Source organism: Typopeltis vanoorti, chromosome 10, assembly GCF_054136105.1.
Source record: "Typopeltis vanoorti isolate ZY-2024b chromosome 10, IOZ_Tvanoo_1.0, whole genome shotgun sequence".
NCBI lineage: Eukaryota > Metazoa > Arthropoda > Arachnida > Uropygi > Thelyphonidae > Typopeltis > Typopeltis vanoorti.
The window spans coordinates 15531056-15548252 of NC_143558.1; the positions used below are offsets into that span (position 1 = coordinate 15531056).

The 17197-nt window shown below is 37.4% G+C and overlaps 1 protein-coding gene across 6 annotated transcripts in view; it reads left to right on the top strand.

The window, feature by feature from the left end:
- The window catches only part of LOC150102186 (nephrocystin-1-like), a 215636-nt gene that overhangs the window by 187303 nt on the left and 11136 nt on the right, over positions 1 to 17197 (top strand). For 5 of the 6 annotated variants that reach the window (XM_090399188.1, XM_090399192.1, XM_090399189.1 and 2 more), the window contains 2 exons: positions 3648 to 3692; positions 12175 to 12294. In XM_090399188.1, coding sequence (XP_090255314.1) covers positions 3648 to 3692; positions 12175 to 12294 — 165 coding nt within the window. The remainder of the gene's footprint in view (positions 1 to 3647; positions 3693 to 12174; positions 12295 to 17197) is intronic. The other variant, XM_090399193.1, reaches the window with a different exon arrangement.

Below are 17197 nucleotides of genomic sequence, written 5' to 3' on the forward strand. Positions count from 1 at the left end.
GAACTGGCTCACTTATGCCACACCTTCTTGGCCAATGGCTATAATCCATGTAAGATAAACAAAATACTAAATGCTCATAAGAAACCCCTTCCCACTATCCACCATGGAGAACTACAACAAAACAGTCTCCATCCCATACATTAAAGGCACATTAAACATCAACTACGCACTGTATTCAGACCATGTGTCAAATTAGCAACTCTCTCATCCATTCACCCAAGGACAGCATCCCTCCTTCATCACATCTAGGAGTCTACGAAGTATCCTGCTTGTGTGATCAAGCTTACTATGGTCAAACAGGAAGAACTGTGGACATCCGCATCAGTGAACATAAAAGATACATCCGGCACTATTGCCATGGCAAGTCAGGCCTAGCAGACCATGCTTTGGATATCCCTGTACACAGGATCAACTGGAAGAAAACAAAAGTACTGCACAGAAGCTTTTACAAGTCAGAGAAATTGTTCTTAGAAGCAACAGAAGCCTTGAAGCATACTCCGAATCTCAACAAATATGGCTGTATAAATTTGCCTAAGATTTGTGAAACATTCATCTTAAGACATAACCAGTACCTATTAAAGATACCAAGCAATTTTATAAGCTTGGTTTTAATCCTTTTTCCCAAGTAAGCAAACAGACAAGTAAGTCAAATTTGTGCCTGATCATAGTTCAAGTCTGAGGCAACTCGTGGTAAAGTTGGAGTAAGCTCCGATCACTTTCCTTAGTATTTTCCATAATGCATAGCATCTCCGCAAGGGGATGTGCTTTGCATTAGGGGAAAATACTAAGGAAAATGATCGAAGCTTACTCCACCTTTACCACTAGTTGCCTCAGACTTGAACTATGTTCAAGCTCAAACTTGACTTGGGAAAAAGGATTAAAACCTAACTTATAAAATTGCTTGGTATCTTTAACATGATATACACCCAAGGTAAAAAACTTTCTACATAACTAGTACCTGCTTTTTTTCTCTTTTTTTTTAATATAGAGGGCGCCTAATTAGGACTTTAGTCTTTGTGTTGTTACTATACTTTTTTATAAACTAGTCCCTTTGTTACACCATGTTGTAGTCCCATGTACTGTGACAAATTGTGTTTTTGTGCTCTGAAGATGCTGGTTATAACACCAGTGAAATATCAGCAATAAGTCAATAAATAATTATTTACTTATAATTCTGTGTTCTGATATATACTGTCAAAAATAAACAACATGTACGACGACCACATAAGCCTTTCTACACATTTGATGATTTGATTTCATTCATAACCCTCTAGGGATGTGAATGCTTATGTATAATGAATAGAAAGCAACTGAAATCATACAGAGGTCTAAATTTGGTATACCTCTAAGAATGTGTGAATAATTATGAAGATATTATCATTTTCCTGACCCATGTGGAGTCACAAGACTCATCATGGGAGGTCATCACTAGTGAACACAAAGTCTATCTTACCACTCCTTAAAAACAACCACAGTCTGCTCATTCACCACCTTCTCAGGAAATGTATTCCATGCTACTACCACTCTCCATGAAAAAAACTTACTTCTTATCCTTTTACTCACCACCTTCTTTTGCAGCTTCAAGGGATGGCCCCTTGCCCTCTCCTTCATTCTACCATATGAAAATTCCCTCATTGTTAATATGATATCTCAATCATATTCCCCCCCCCTGCGTTTTGTCCACCAAACACTACAGTCCATATGCCCTAAGTATATCCTCATAATCAATATTGTACAGTGCTGACATCATTTTTGTTATCCGTCTCTGCACCCTCTCCAAGGTTACTTCAACCCCTTCAAATCCTGGTGACCAGATATGAGCACAGAAATCCAGATGTTGTCTGATCTAAACTTTATACAATGGGACCAGCACACTTTTATCTCTCATAATCGGTGTTCTACTCAACATTGCTACAATTCTCTGAAAAGTCTTCACAACCTTTGAAATATGTGCTCAGAACTTCAAATCTCTCTCTCTCCACAATCACCCCAAGATCCCTTTCTTCCTCTGCTTCTTCTAGTGTAGCTCCACCAAGTGAGTATGAAACATATCCCTTCTGTGGATTGCAAATTTTAAACCTTACATTTAGTTGCATTAAAGCTTATTGAAATCCTCTTGAAGATTCAAAACATCAGCACCGTTACTAATGACCCTCCCAAGCTTCACATCATCTGCAAACAACTGAACATCTCTCTCTCTCTCTGTAATCTTGTGACTATATCATTGACACAAGATTGGTGCCAGGACTGAAGTCTGTGGAACTCCACTTGTAATCTTTCTCTTCCCTGATATCCACCAGAGAGCTAATTACCAATCCAATTCTCTAATCTGATATTGAAATCCATATGATGAAACTTAAAAATCAACTTACTATGTGGCACCCTGTAAAATACCTTGGAAAAATCCAAAAAAATGACAATGTATACCTAACCTTCATCCCCTGCTCTTGTTACTCTGTTGTAAAAGGTAATCAGATTACTAACACAAGAGCGTCCTTTAACAAATGTATGCTGCCTGATAAATAATATTACCCACATCTGTCCAATTCTGTATATGAGTTCTTACCAATTTCTCCAAAATCTTAACAGCTACAGAAGAAATACAAACAGACCTATGGTTTGATATGTCCATTCTACCACCATCCTTATGCAATGGTAAATGGTACCCCTTCTTCCACTCTCTAAGAACATGCCCCATTGCAAGACTTTCATTAAACAGCCAAGTTAACGGCACACTCAGTTTTCCATAGCATGTTCCCTTAAAATACATTGAAATTACATCTAGTCCCCCCCCCCTGCTGTATTGACATGTAGTGTACTTAGTGTTCAGAATACATCATCTTCATTCATTTCTACTACTTAATTCACTCATTATCATTCTAAGAATAGAATCTGTAAGCTCTACCAGGATGGAACACACTAATGAAGTGATAATTAAACAGCTCAAATATGGCATCTGCTTTCATCACACGATTCCCATCTTCATCCTACAAGGTAATCAGTGCACTTTCATTTTCTCTCTTACTTGCTATATATTAATTACTTTATTTATAGTGAAAAAATTCCTTGGGATACTCCTCGGATTGCAGTGCCAGGCTCTTCTAATTCTAATATTCTAATTTTTCTGCCCTTGCAATTCTAGTCACATCTCTAGCCTGAGCCTTATATCCTCATTCAGCTGTTCTCCACCTCTCTCTTTATATGCCTTCCATAATCTATTTTTCTTATGCAGTTCCCCTTTTATTCCTTTTGTCATCCATTTGACCCCAAATTGCTTTATCTTCTTCACTCTGTATACAATCTGTCATTGGTGTAAACAATTTTTTCTTAAGTATATCACATGATCTAACAACCACTCTTCCTTTAAATTCTTTCATCTATTGCACTGCTGCAATTTATTTATTTATTAATAATGCAAGTAATATATTCATTACTGTATATCTTTACGAGGAATTAAAAACTAGGCAATGCAATCCACTCATTTCTTTCTCAGATACTTTTCACATTATACTTTTAGTGATGTCATTTCATAAATCTTAACTCCTTTCTCCACACACACACACACACTCTCTCTCTCTCTCTCTCTTGATATAAGTAGTTATCTAATTTATCTAAATCTTACAAATAAGTGTTTTTTTTTTTAATAGACTGCATGGAGTGACAGACTTAAAAATGAAAAATCACTGCTAAAGGTGAGTGACAAGGAAGATTAAAGTAAGAATAAATTTACTTGTCTTCATTATGTTTTTCATGTGCATGTATATTACATTTTTTGCTCTGATAATCTTTTCACAACATTCATTTTTTTTTTTTAATGCATCGCTTTCTAGTTTAGTTTTTGGAAAAATGCAACTCAAGTTATTTTCTGTTTTTATATTATACTTAACTCTTAAGGGGTAAATAATATTAAACATGCTGTATGTGTAAGATCATTAGTCCTGATATTGTCTTGGCTGCTTGTCTCTGGATCTTCTCCAATGTTTCTACATCACATGCTGTCCATCATAAAGAATCCTATATCCATGAACCCCATCTTGCATTTTCTCCTAACCAATCTCTCAAATACTTTGACTATATTTGTAAATATACAGATGGTCTATAATTGGCAACGTCTGTACTAGGATCAAGCTTATGGAGTGGTACTATTTTGCCTATTTTCCTCTCCTTAGTAACCTTACACACTGCAAGACTTTCTTTAAATAACCAGGTCAAGGGCATAGCTAACTGATTTGCACATTCCTTGAAAATACATGGTAACATTCATTTTTTTTTTCCCATCAGTTATCAGCAATACCTTCCTAAAAATGGTTACAGCCAAAATATTATCAACAAAATTCTTCAGAAGACTCCACTTAAAAATAAAAATAAACTAGATTACAATAAAACTGTAACTATTCCATACATTAAAGGGATATCAGACAAAATAAACAGAATACTACAGAAATACAACCTTAAAGCCACCTTTATACCTTCTGCAAAATGAAAGAGCTTACTCAACTCATCCGAGGATCCACTCCCTCCACCTGGCCCACCCTGGAGTATACCATATTCATTGCACCTATAATTTGCCCTATATAGGGGAAACAGGATGCACAATTCCTGTCAGAAAAAAAGGAACATAAACGACACATTAAATATAATAACTATGGTCAAGCTTATCTTTCTGATCATGCCCTGAACACTTTACATAGAATTGACTGGAAAAGCATCTGTTGTTTACATCACATCAAAACATGGTATGAACGAACGTAAATTTAAGGAGGCCTGTGAGATTCTTATCAACTACCCTAATCTTAACAATAATGATGGTCTAAAAATCTCAAGAATATGAAAGGCACATGTTCTACTCACTTAACCATTCTCCCTAAGAGTTAATTATAAATAGGACTATAAGTAATCCAGAATCTTAAATCTTATATAACAATTGTCATGTTAAATTGGGACATCATTTTTACTGTAACAAAACTATCTATATGAAAGAATGTTTCTCTGATATTGTCTTAAATAGAATATAGTTTTGATGTAGTTATTTTATTTCATTTCATTTATTTATCGTAATTTTATTTTCACTAGAGGTCAGGCCAGTAAAATAACCATTGATCAAATCATTGTCTCTTCAGCATGCTGTGTGAAATGTAATTTAGCTTGTCCTCTGTATATATATGTGTATACTCCAGATGATGACCTTAATATGAATGCCGAAATGTTGGGAAATTAAAATAATTATTTATAACATGGTTATAGAGTCCATAATTTGTGTAAAATTGAATGCTGATCACCAAGTAACACTAAACTTCCATGTAACACTAAAAAAGAAAGGATGTAACTCTAAAGGAAAGGATACATGGTGATATGTCATCCATTCCCACAGTCTTATTAACATCTAACTCAATCAACACCTGATACACCTCTAATTCTCCTTATACTTGTCTGGCTTATACATATTGTACAGTGTATTTATCCTAGTATGACAGGGTTCTCATTGACTAATTCCACTATATCAGTGATTATCAACCTATGGGGTGGGCCTCCTTTGGGAGGAGTGCGAAATATCTAAAGGGAGGGCATGAAGAAAGTGGAAATCAAAGGAAAAACTAAAAAACTACTTTACTGAAACAAAAGCATTTAATGAAACTATTTAGTGACACAAAAACAATATAAAAACAAAAACATAAAATACACTTGAAAATAAATAATCATCATCATCATCAAATTCCTGCCATGTACCCTCAAGGGGTGTACAGGATATGATAGTACTACATGAAAAAAATTACATCATTATTAATTTCCTATCTACAATTTTCCTCCAAATCAGTCTGTTACTTGTCAAGACTCCAACATTATCAGATCTTATATTTCTATCATCTAAAGCACTTTGTACTGTATCAATCCACCTATATCTTGGTCTTCCTCTGGGTTGTTTTGCTGCCAACCTGGCAGAGAACACTTGTTTTGCTAATCTTTCCTCGCCCATTCTGTTTAAGTGACCATACCACCTGAGATTAGCTCTGCTAACGCATTCCTGGATGCTGACAATGTCAAGTTCTTTCCTAATATCCTCATTTTTAAAATGATACTGCCATTGATGCCATCTGTTCACGCCTATAATCTTTCTCAGGACTCGCATATCTGTGGTCTCTAGTCTTTGGTCAAGTGTTTTACTTCTGACCCAGCTCTCAGATCCATAAGTCAAAACTGGTTTGAACACTGTTTTGTATACAGCTAATTTAGTGTTCCTACTAATTTCTCTCTTATTCCATATGAATTTATTCAATTGACTTCCCATTACCTTCTTCAGTAAAAATCGTGCCTAAATAGCTGAAATGTTTTAGTTCCACAGGTTCTCCATTCACAACACAGTTGACATTTTCAATGATTCTGCCTATTTTCATTGTCTTTGTCTTTTTATTGCTGACCTTCATACCATATCTATTACAACAGCTATTCAATTTAGTCAGAGAATCTTGCAGACTTGTAGCGGATTTATTTAGAAGTATAACATCATCCGCATAAAGCAAAGAGCCGACATTAACATCTCCAATTTTGATATCATGTTTAATACCACTTCCCTTCATAATGTGATCCATATAGATAATGAATAATAGGGGATAATGTACATCCTTGTCTCACACCAGATTTAACATTAAACCATCTTCCTGTACATCCTTCAATTCTAACTGCTGACTTACAACTCAAGTAAAGACTAAGTATTGCTTGATATAATGCCCCATTTACACCATATAACTGCAGCGTATTGAATAGCTTCTCTCTTGGCACCTTGTCATATGCCTTTTCCAGATCGACAAAACTTAAATACAGATCTTTGTTATATTCCCATGCTTTCTCGACTATTTGTCGTAAAGTGAAGATCTGATCCTGACAGCCTCTATTTGGCCTGAATCCAGCTTGTTCTTCACCAAGCTTTTCTTCCACAATTCTTCTCAACCGTTTCTCAAGTATACTTGCATAGATCTTGCCAGGAACACTCAGTAGGGAAATACCTCTGTAATTCTCACATTCAGTTTTATTTCCCTTTTTATATATGGGTACTATGAGAGCTCTACTCCAATCATCGGGAATTCGTCCCTCTATCCAGGCTTTCTGAACTATGCAGTGCAGCCACTGTAAGACTCTTATACCACCATACTTCAGCATTTCTGGTCGAATATCATCTACTCCTGCTGCCTTTCCACATTTCAAGCCTTTGATGGCTTTTTCTACTTCAAGTATGGATATGTATTCCTGACTGTATGCCTGGTCAGTGTTTTTTACCATTGTGCTGTCATCACTGCTTGTTTCATTTAGCAGTTTTTCAAAGTAATTACTCCATACTATAAGGATATCATTTGCTCCTGTTTTCATGTCACCTTTATACAGCACTCTTTCCTCCATTCTTAAGCTTCTTCAACAACCACCAGAATATTTTCTATATTCTTGCCAAAGTCCTCCCATGACTTTTGTTTAGCTAGTTTTACACAGTGTTTAGCATTCTTGCATTTGTCTCTATATTCTCTAAGAGCACAAGCTGACTTATTTGACAGGAACTTTTGGTATGCTTTCTTCTTTTCCTTCACTGCCTCTTTAACTTCATGTGTCCACCAGGGAGTTCTGATTTTTTTATCCTTACAGACAACCTCACCACATGCCTCTCTGGCAGAATCAATCAATGTTTTCTTCAGAATTTGCCACTGAATCTCCAAGGTTTGATTCCTGTTCTCAAACTCTTTCATTTTTTCTTCAATAATCTTTGTGTATTTTTGTCTACAGCTCACATCTGAGAGCTGCTCAACTTTTATTCGCTTTAAAACTTTCTTACATGTTATTCTTTTCAATATGAAATTCAATTTTATCCTGCTCAAGACTAAATAGTGATCACTTCCAATTTCAAATCCTCTGTACACTCTGGTATCCTGCACCAGGGAGAAAACATCACTATCAACAGTAACATTGTCAATGAGACTTTTGTTATTCCTAGCCTCTTCTCTCCATGTGAATTTGTGCACATTTTTATGTTGGAACATGGTGTTAGTAATAACCAGTCCATGTCCTGAGCAGAAATCCAACAGATATTTGCCATTATTATTAGCTTTGCGCTTTTCTCCAAATTTTCCCAAAATATTTTTGTATGTCTCACAATCATTTCCTACTCTGCTATTTAGATCCCCAACAAGGACCAACTTTTCATTTTTTTGTGTCAGTTGCTTTTTCTAAAGCCTCAAAAAATTCCTCCACTTCTACCTTAGTAGAACCTTCTGTGGGACCATAGGCAGAAATAAGTCTCATTGTCCAGTTCCCCATTCTCATATTTGCCCACATTAGTCTACTTGAGACTGAATGCCATTCAAGAAGATTAGCCTCGTATTTTGTGTTGAATACTATGGCTACTCCTTCTTTTCCTTGATTGTCATTGCCTGAATATAACATTTTGTATTTATTGCTCAGAAAGATCTCACCAGTTTTGGTCTTTTTTGTTTCAGTCACCCCTGTTATGTTGAACTGGTACTTATCTAATTCCTCAGCTAGCTCCATTTCTTTGCCATTCAGGCTTCTTACGTTGATAGTACAGATCTTTAACTCTGGTGATGTTGAGTTGGGGTTTAATTTCATATTTGTTCCAGTAGCTGACTTTTCGCTGTTTGCCCTGGTTCCCTGGCGAAAACAACGGGGGCCTTGTTTAACCAGGCGACGCCTCAGCCGGCATGAAATTTTGTCATGTTGTACCATCATTTTTTTATTTTGGTTTAACCAATAAGAATACAATTTGGTCGGCTAAATCCCAAATTGCCAGCCCATCCTCGTCCATTCAGTATCCAAGTAGATACCCAACAGGGTGCACCACGAGAAGGTGAGGATTGGACATTAGGTCAGAAGCCCTGGTCGGTTCTCTGCATTCCTTTAAAGGCTATGTGGAGGTCTCCTCTCAGTTATACAGCTTTGACCCTTAAGCACCCCAAACAAATAAAATAATAATTTTATTATTATTTTAATAATCATCCAGCTATAACACATGCCATAATCTTATTTATTCTAAAGAACTCTAAGGGAAGATCTCCTAAGGATGCCCTCTAAAACATTAAACTCGCTAACCTAACTGCACAGAATGCAGCAGCAGCAACATGATCAGCCCATTCAGAAAGTTCTAAACAGGATTGTATTTTGATAGCATTGAGGGTGATTAGGAGGATGAGAGTATACTAACATTAGGAAAATTATGGATTGAATTGGAGGTCAGTAAGGGAAGGTATTCGATCAAGATATGCAATGGAACAGAACTCTAAGGAATGGTAACACAATCCTTTAGAAATCTGAAGAGAAAAAGCTGTCCATATTGTAATACAGAGTAGGAGTCCAACTACAGCCACTGAAAATAGCTCATTTGAGGCCATTTGGTGTGAGATAGTGGCCAGCAGAACAAAATATACAGTTGGTTGCTTCTATAGACCAGGTGATGTAAAGGATGATAGTATGCATCAGTAAATAAGCTCAATGAGTGGAGGGCAAGTAATTATTATGGGGGACTTCACCTATGGAAACATAGATTGGAAGGAAGAGAGAATACATGGAAGGAAATGGAATTTATGCAGTTACTATGGAATAATTACCTGAGGCAACATGAGTTGGAATATACTAAGGGTTTAAGAGTGCTAGATTTAGTAATTGCATCAGAGAATTTGTCTGAAACCAATATGACCACATTGCCACGAACTGGTGAGAGTGATCGTATGATCTTGACCTGGGAGATAGCTAAATATATGGAATTTTCAGTTAAGGGGATATATGGGGAATACATAGTAAGTAACAAACTTAAGCAATTGCTTAGACCAGTGCCATGGCATGTAAAACTGCATGGGCTGGATGTTGATATTGCATGGGAAGTGGTAAAGAAGTATTTGAGAGAAGTATATAGCAGATTGCATACCTAGAGTCAGGAGAATAAATCAGGTGGGTGTTAAATGGAATGAATATCAATGTTAAGCTGGAGCTACAAAAAAAAAAAAAAAATGGGGGGGAATTCAAGGAGAAAGGTGATCAGCAGTCACATTAGCAGTACAAACAGAGGCGGCTCATGCATAGGCACTGCAGAACTGCAGCACCCCCAATTTTTCTCGATATATAAATATATTTATTTATATATTTGCTTGTAATATTTAATTTTATCATCAACAATCCTATACAATTCGATTATTTTGCATAAAAAATAATAAAAATCCATCTTGTAGCACTTAGGAGAGCAAAGGACGCTAGCAGCATTGTGTTTACCACAGTGTCATATTGCTATGGGGGTCGATCATATGCATGTCATAGTGATATACGAGCTATTAGCATAATGCGGCACTGTCCATTGTGCAGTTCCACTGTTGTTTATATGCAGTTTGCACCAGTAGTAGAGTGTTCGTAGTGCTTATCGTGTTTACTTCGTCTCTTTAAATATTTGGACATTACAATTAAAAGATTGACTTGTAATGTCCAAAAATTGTAAATCCATTCCTTTAATTACAATTAAAGGGATGGATTTTATTTTTAAGTAATTTTGAAATTATGCTAAACTGTATAATTTTATTGATAATAAACAATATTTTTTCATGTTTAATTTTTTTAAAATTTTTACCATAATTTTGATATTTTATCCAAACACGTATACACTTTACTTACAGTGTGTATGTATATTTCGAAAGTTGCAGCACCCCCACGATTTCAAGCCACAAACCGCCACTGAGTACAAAGGACAGGTCAGAAGGATAACCAGTGTGGTAAGGAAGGCAAAAGCAAAGTTTGGTAAAGGTGATGGATTTACAGTTATACTGCTGGATTTTGCAAAGGCTTTAGACAAATACCACATGGAATTCTAATTAGTAAATTTCAGCACATGGAGATGGATATAAAGTTGGTGATTTTTTGCTTCGAGAAGAAGGTGATTGATGGAGATACCAGATTGTAGTTTATTCAGGAGTAGAGAGTCCAGTAGAAGTCCTGTGACTAGTGGCATGCCACAGGACTCTCTTCTTGGGCCACTACTATTTAATTTGTTCATTAATGATATAGGAAAGGATCTGAAAGGAACTATTCATTTGTTTGCCAATGAAGCAAAACTGAGTAGGGCAATAGTAATAAAGATGAAGTTAACTATTTTGCAGGATGATTTGGATAGACTGGCAGTCTGAACAAAGGTGTATGGATGTCAGTTTAATGTGACAAAGTGTAATGGTATGCATTTTGGGGTGAAAAGATTACCAACTGTATACCACATTGACGGAACTGTACTCCAGGAATTTGGGGATTTAGTGGATAGGGAGTTAAAGTTTAGAGAACAGATTGCAAAAGTGGCTAAAGCAGCTCATTGGATTACTTGATTACTGAAGAGCAGGTTAAGGTGTATGATAACAAGACATATAATAACCCTGACAAGCAGGTTATTATACATCTTTATGAAGCCTGGGTAAGACCCCCCTTTCTTGACTACTGTGCACCTGGTCACCTGGATTTCTTGGAGGATGAGGAGGAGCTGGAGAAGATCCAGAGGCAAGTGACCAAGATGGTAGCAGATCTATGAAATTAGCCTTATGAGGACAGGTTGAAGATTTGTATGCTATGGAAATTGGTTGATTGACAGGCAGAAAGGGACGATGATTGAAACATACAAACTACTGAAGGATTTTTACAAGATAAATAAAGAGGAAATTTTTCAGAATAGGTGGGAGAACTAGGGGCCATCCTTGGAAATTGAGCAAGAGTGTTAGCAAAGTGTGTCAGGACTAGATTTTTTGCTTGGAGAGTGGTGAATGAGTGGAATAGGTGGCAAGAGATTATTGTGGTTGCTATGACTGTGAATGAGTTAACAGCAAAGTATGTAGATACTGTACAAATGTTGGATCTGCTTGGTTTAGGGCATCCCTCAGTGAGTGTCTAAGGGCTACATGGAGTTGCTAATAATAATAATAATAATAATAATAATAATAACTTATATTACAGCAAATCTTGAACAGGTCCCATAATAATTATTATGTGCATTCTCTAGTATTTGTTTTCTACAAAAAAAAATCAATCAGGTAATATTCTCTCTTGCATATATACATACCCTTTACTGAGCTGTTTACAAATGATGCTGTTAATACAGTACAATAGTATTAAAATATGCAGATACAGTTCTCTAATGATTTTAAACTTTGTTTACAGAAAAAAGATTTGGAAAAATTGAAGCAATTATATATGCAAGTATATACAGAAACAGCTTATGTTATATTGCATAGTGGCTCCTTGATACCATATAGTTTTGGAAACAGTGAAGTAGAGCAGGTACAGCCATCAGAATATTAAGTTCCTTTTCTTATACAATTTGTATTTATATTTGAAATTAATGTAATTGAAGATTCATTGAATAGATATTATTACAGATATTATTATTATTATTATTCAGGCATCCATGGGGTCAAAAGACTCATCGCTGGAGGTCCCTCCTAGGAAACACAAAGTCTATCATACCACTCCTTAACCTCATTAACCATTCTAGCTCTCACCACTCTATCAGGCAATGCATTCCACGGTTCAACCACCCTCCATGCAAAGAAACCACTCTTCACCCTCTTGCTCACAGCTTCCTTTCATAACTTCCAGGGAAGGCAACTTGTCATCACTCCTTCCCTCTCTTCGCGAAAGAACTCACCAGTGTCAACCCTGTAACCACCTCTCAACAGTTTAAAAGTCTCAATCATATCACCTCTCCTTCTTCTATCCACCAAACTCTGCAGTCCACATTCCCTCAGCCGATCCTCATAACTAACATTGTACAGTCCTGAAACCATCTTTGATATCCGACTCTGTACCCTTTTCACAGTTAATTTATCCCCATCAAATCCTGGGAACCAAATCTGAGAACAATAGTCTTAAGTGTAGTTTGATCAGGGTCTTATACAATGGAATGATAACCTTTTTATCTCTGCAGGTCAACGTCCTTCTCATTATTGCAGCAATCCTCTGGGTTATCCTCACCACCTTTGCAATATGCTCCCTGAATTTCAGTTTTATATCAATCATCACCCCCAGATCTCTTGTCTCCCCCTACTTCCTCCAGTATAGCTCCTTCAATCGAGTATGCGTCCTCCCATCGATGATTCTCAAACTTCAAGACTTTACATTTTGCTGCATTAAACCGATATCCCCATTCATTTGCCAATCTGCCTACTTTATTCAAATCCTCTTGCAGGGTTGCCACATCTGCACTATTGCTGATAACCTTTCCCAGCGTCACATCATCTGCAAACAACTGAATATCCCCTTGCAATCCATTGACAATGTCATTGATATATAGGTTGAACAATACAGGTCCCAGTACTGAGCCCTGTGGAACACCACTTGTAACCTTCTGCCTCCTTAATATTGCCTCACCATACACACAACTCTCTGATACCTAACAGACTACCAATCTTGAATCCAGTTGACTAACCCAATATCTAAACCCATGTGCTGCAACTTAAATATCAGCTTATCATATGGCACCCTGTCAAACAGCTTTGCAAAATCCATGAAAATGACAGTATATGCCTTTCCTTCATCTACTGCTCTTGTAACTTTATTATAGAAGGCTAGCATATTACTAAAACAAGAGCACCCCTTAACAAATCCATATTGACTCTCACAGATAACATTATCCTCACTGCCCAATGCTGTATACAGTCCCTCACTAAATTCTCCAAGATCTTAACAACTACTGATGACACACAAACTGGCCTATAATTAGACACTTCCAGTCTGCTACCACCCTTATGCAATGGCACTATCTTACCTTCCTTCCATTTCCCTGGGCACCTTTCCTGTAGCCAGACTCTCATTGAAAAGCGAGGTCAAAGGAGCTGTCAGTTCTTTAGCACATTCTCTCAAAACCGGTGGTGAAATACCATCCAGTCTACAGCTTTACTGATATCCAGAGTACTCAGTATTTGGAACACACTCTCCTCCTGCACCTCTAAACCTCGAACCTGCCCTGTTCCTCTAGTATTAAAATTTACTCCTCCAGGATGAAATACTCCAATAAAGTGTTCATTGAACAATTCCACTATGTCCTGTGCATCAGTCACTCTATTCCCATTTTTATCCAATGTCATTCTTACACAATCATTTCTCCTCATACTGGCCACATAGCTAAAAAAATTCCCTAGGATTTTCTTTGGATCTTAGGGCCGATCTCTTCTCATATTCCAGTTTCGCCCATACTAGTCACTCTTCTGGCCTGTGTCTTATATTCTTCGTGCATCTGCTCTTCGCATGTCTCCTTATATCTCTTTCATAGCCTCTTTTTCACATGCAGTTCCTGTTTAATATTGTTTATCATCCACTTTACACCAAATTGGGTCCTCTTCTTCACTTGTGGAATACAGTTTACTATTGCTGCTAACAAATATTCCTTCACAATTTCCCAAGCACTAATAATATCCCAGCCTTCCAATTCCTCCCTCCATGAAACTTTCCCAAGTTGATATCTAAGGCTATTACAATCAGCTGCCATATAATTCCACATACCCTTCTCTTTGATACTCCTGCATGTCTATTCATCTTCAAAGTCTAAACCACATAGTCACTCTCTCTCTCTCTCCCCAACTGGTGGGAGAGATGTCATCTCAGATTTTATCAACTCTTCTGATGCTATGACCAAATCCAAAACTCTTGTTCCCTATATTACATGTTGCCTAAGACATTTGTCCCTCAAGAAATCCCATTCCCTTATTGCTACATGCATCTTCCTCTCCGAAATTTATACTGTTGTAGTTAAAATCTCCCATAACAATCATTCTTCTTGCACATGCCAGCTCAACTATCTAAACATCTCCTGGTCCCCACCCTTCTGTGCTCATTGTTTTGTAGCAACACCCCACTAAATATCCTTTCTTGCCCACCTCTACCTCACACCATATGCTTTCAAAATCATTAGTGTCACTGCCTTCCAAAGCCTCCACTCTTAGAGGACATAAGTCATCACTTATCATAAGCAGTATTCCACTACCAAGCTTTCCCTTTCTATCCTGCCGAAAAATGCTGTACCCTGCTACTTCTATTCCTGTTATTATATCCTCTTCTGTCAACCATGTCTCAGTGATCCCAATAATCTTTGGCCATGCTGATGCTATTAGTGCTACCAATTCCTCTCCTTTATTCTGGATACTCCTGGCATTAGTATAAAGCATAAAAATGCCACTGTTTCTATACCTAGCATTATCCCCTCTAGACTCCACTGTGCTCAGCGTTACCTGATGTAGTCCCCCTTCTCCCAAGTACCCATTCCCACAAGAAGCCACCCCTGCTACCATCAACCCTGGGCATTCTAGTTTCCCTGCATTGACACACCGACTCGTTCAGAGCAGCAATCTCTCCAGATGCCTACGTCCTTCCTCATTCAAATGCAAGCGGTCTCTTTCGCATGCAATTCCTTTCTGTCCTCAAATGCCCTCCACGCATCCACATATTCCAATCCTCTCTTCTGACACATTCTAGCTATTATGTTATTCAATATTACTGCTCTTCTTCCGAGCTCATCACTATCATACCCAGGCAACACACACACTATCTTTCCTCTCTGCATTTTGTTTTGTACAACCTCAAACAAGAATCTCATATCTCTCGCCGCCCAATTTACATTGCCTCTCAATCATTCGTTCCTACCATCACGATCATCTCATCCACCCTTTCACTCCTCTTAATTGTCATAACCACACTTTCTCTCATTTCTCCAGGCAAACGCTCCTCACACACATCGTATCTTGCACACCACGGATCATTGAGTCCCCCATACGTTACACCTCTTACCACCCTATTCCTCGATTGCTCACATCCCTCTTTCTCTCTGTATTCCACTACTTACCTGCCTTCCTGACATCACTCTATCCCTGGTTCAGTGTTCTCTTGCATTCTTCTCATTCCCTCTCTCCCACTGTTCCTATTCTCTCCTCTTCTATCCTTCCCATAACGCTCTCTCATTCCCATAACTCTCTCTCTCTTCTGTTCCTATTCTCTCCTCTTCTATCATTTCCATAACTCTCTCTTTCTCTCTCTTGTGCTGTTTCTATTCTCTCCTCTTCTATCATTCATATAACTCTCTCTCTCTCTCACACTGCTACTCTGATTCGCATTGCATTCATCTCTTCCATTCGCCTAATCTCATCTTTCACACTTCTCATCTCATTCCCTAGACATTCCACTTGCTCTTTCAGCTCATCTATCTCTCTCTCTCTCTGCAAGTCAGCCACTGTTATTTGCCATTCATCTTCCCAATTGAGACCATCTTCGAAAACGCACAATTATTCAACCTTTCCACACTTTCCACTCTCATTATTTTATTCATATTTCTCCCACTATTTTCATCCTCTATCATACCACTCATCTCTCTACGTGGAGAATATTCCACCTCTGACTCAACAAGGTCAGTTATATTCATCTTTAACTTACCAAGTTCCTCCCATTGCCTGCATTTTGTGCATATATGTATTTTCCCTTCTCTCACATGCCACATATAAAACTGCTGGGACGCATACATTCCACAACTCCCGCATGTTACAAAATCCCTTATTATATCACGCAAATTGGATTCCTTAAATGAGAGAGGACTTGTTGATACACCATTTGTAATTTTAGCTGCCGCTGCTGCCATTATTCAAAATCATTTTAATTACCTTTCACAGTAATCAGATTTAATCTTGTACAAATAGTTTGCACTAGTGAAAACAATTTATCGATTAAAAGTAATTAAAATTTCATTGATTCAGTTTCTGTGGAGCTCTATGGAACAGAGGACTCAAAAAGAGCCCAGTAAAATATAGACTATACAAAGGATAAAAGTTAACAACTCTTAAAAAAACTTGGAAAGAAAAATGACCTGCCCATTCGATGAATTTTTAAAAATTCATGGAATGATAAATCTGCATTTAGACCAGAGGCGTAGCTAGAGGGGAGGGGGGCGGTCCCCCTTGGGCGGCACTTTGAACAGTTTTGAACTTTTGCAGTTAATTCTAAAATACAGTCTCGAGAACTCAGTTCCAACTATTGTAATACTACTGCTAATTTTTCTCACAACTGCTGTAAGAATGTATAATGGAGAACATGACTGCTACATATCTCTTTATGTTTGAACGTATCAGGTAGTGCTGAATAGAAATTTAAAAGACTGATTTCTTTGTAAACATCTTTCAAAGCATCAGCAGCTTTCAGATCA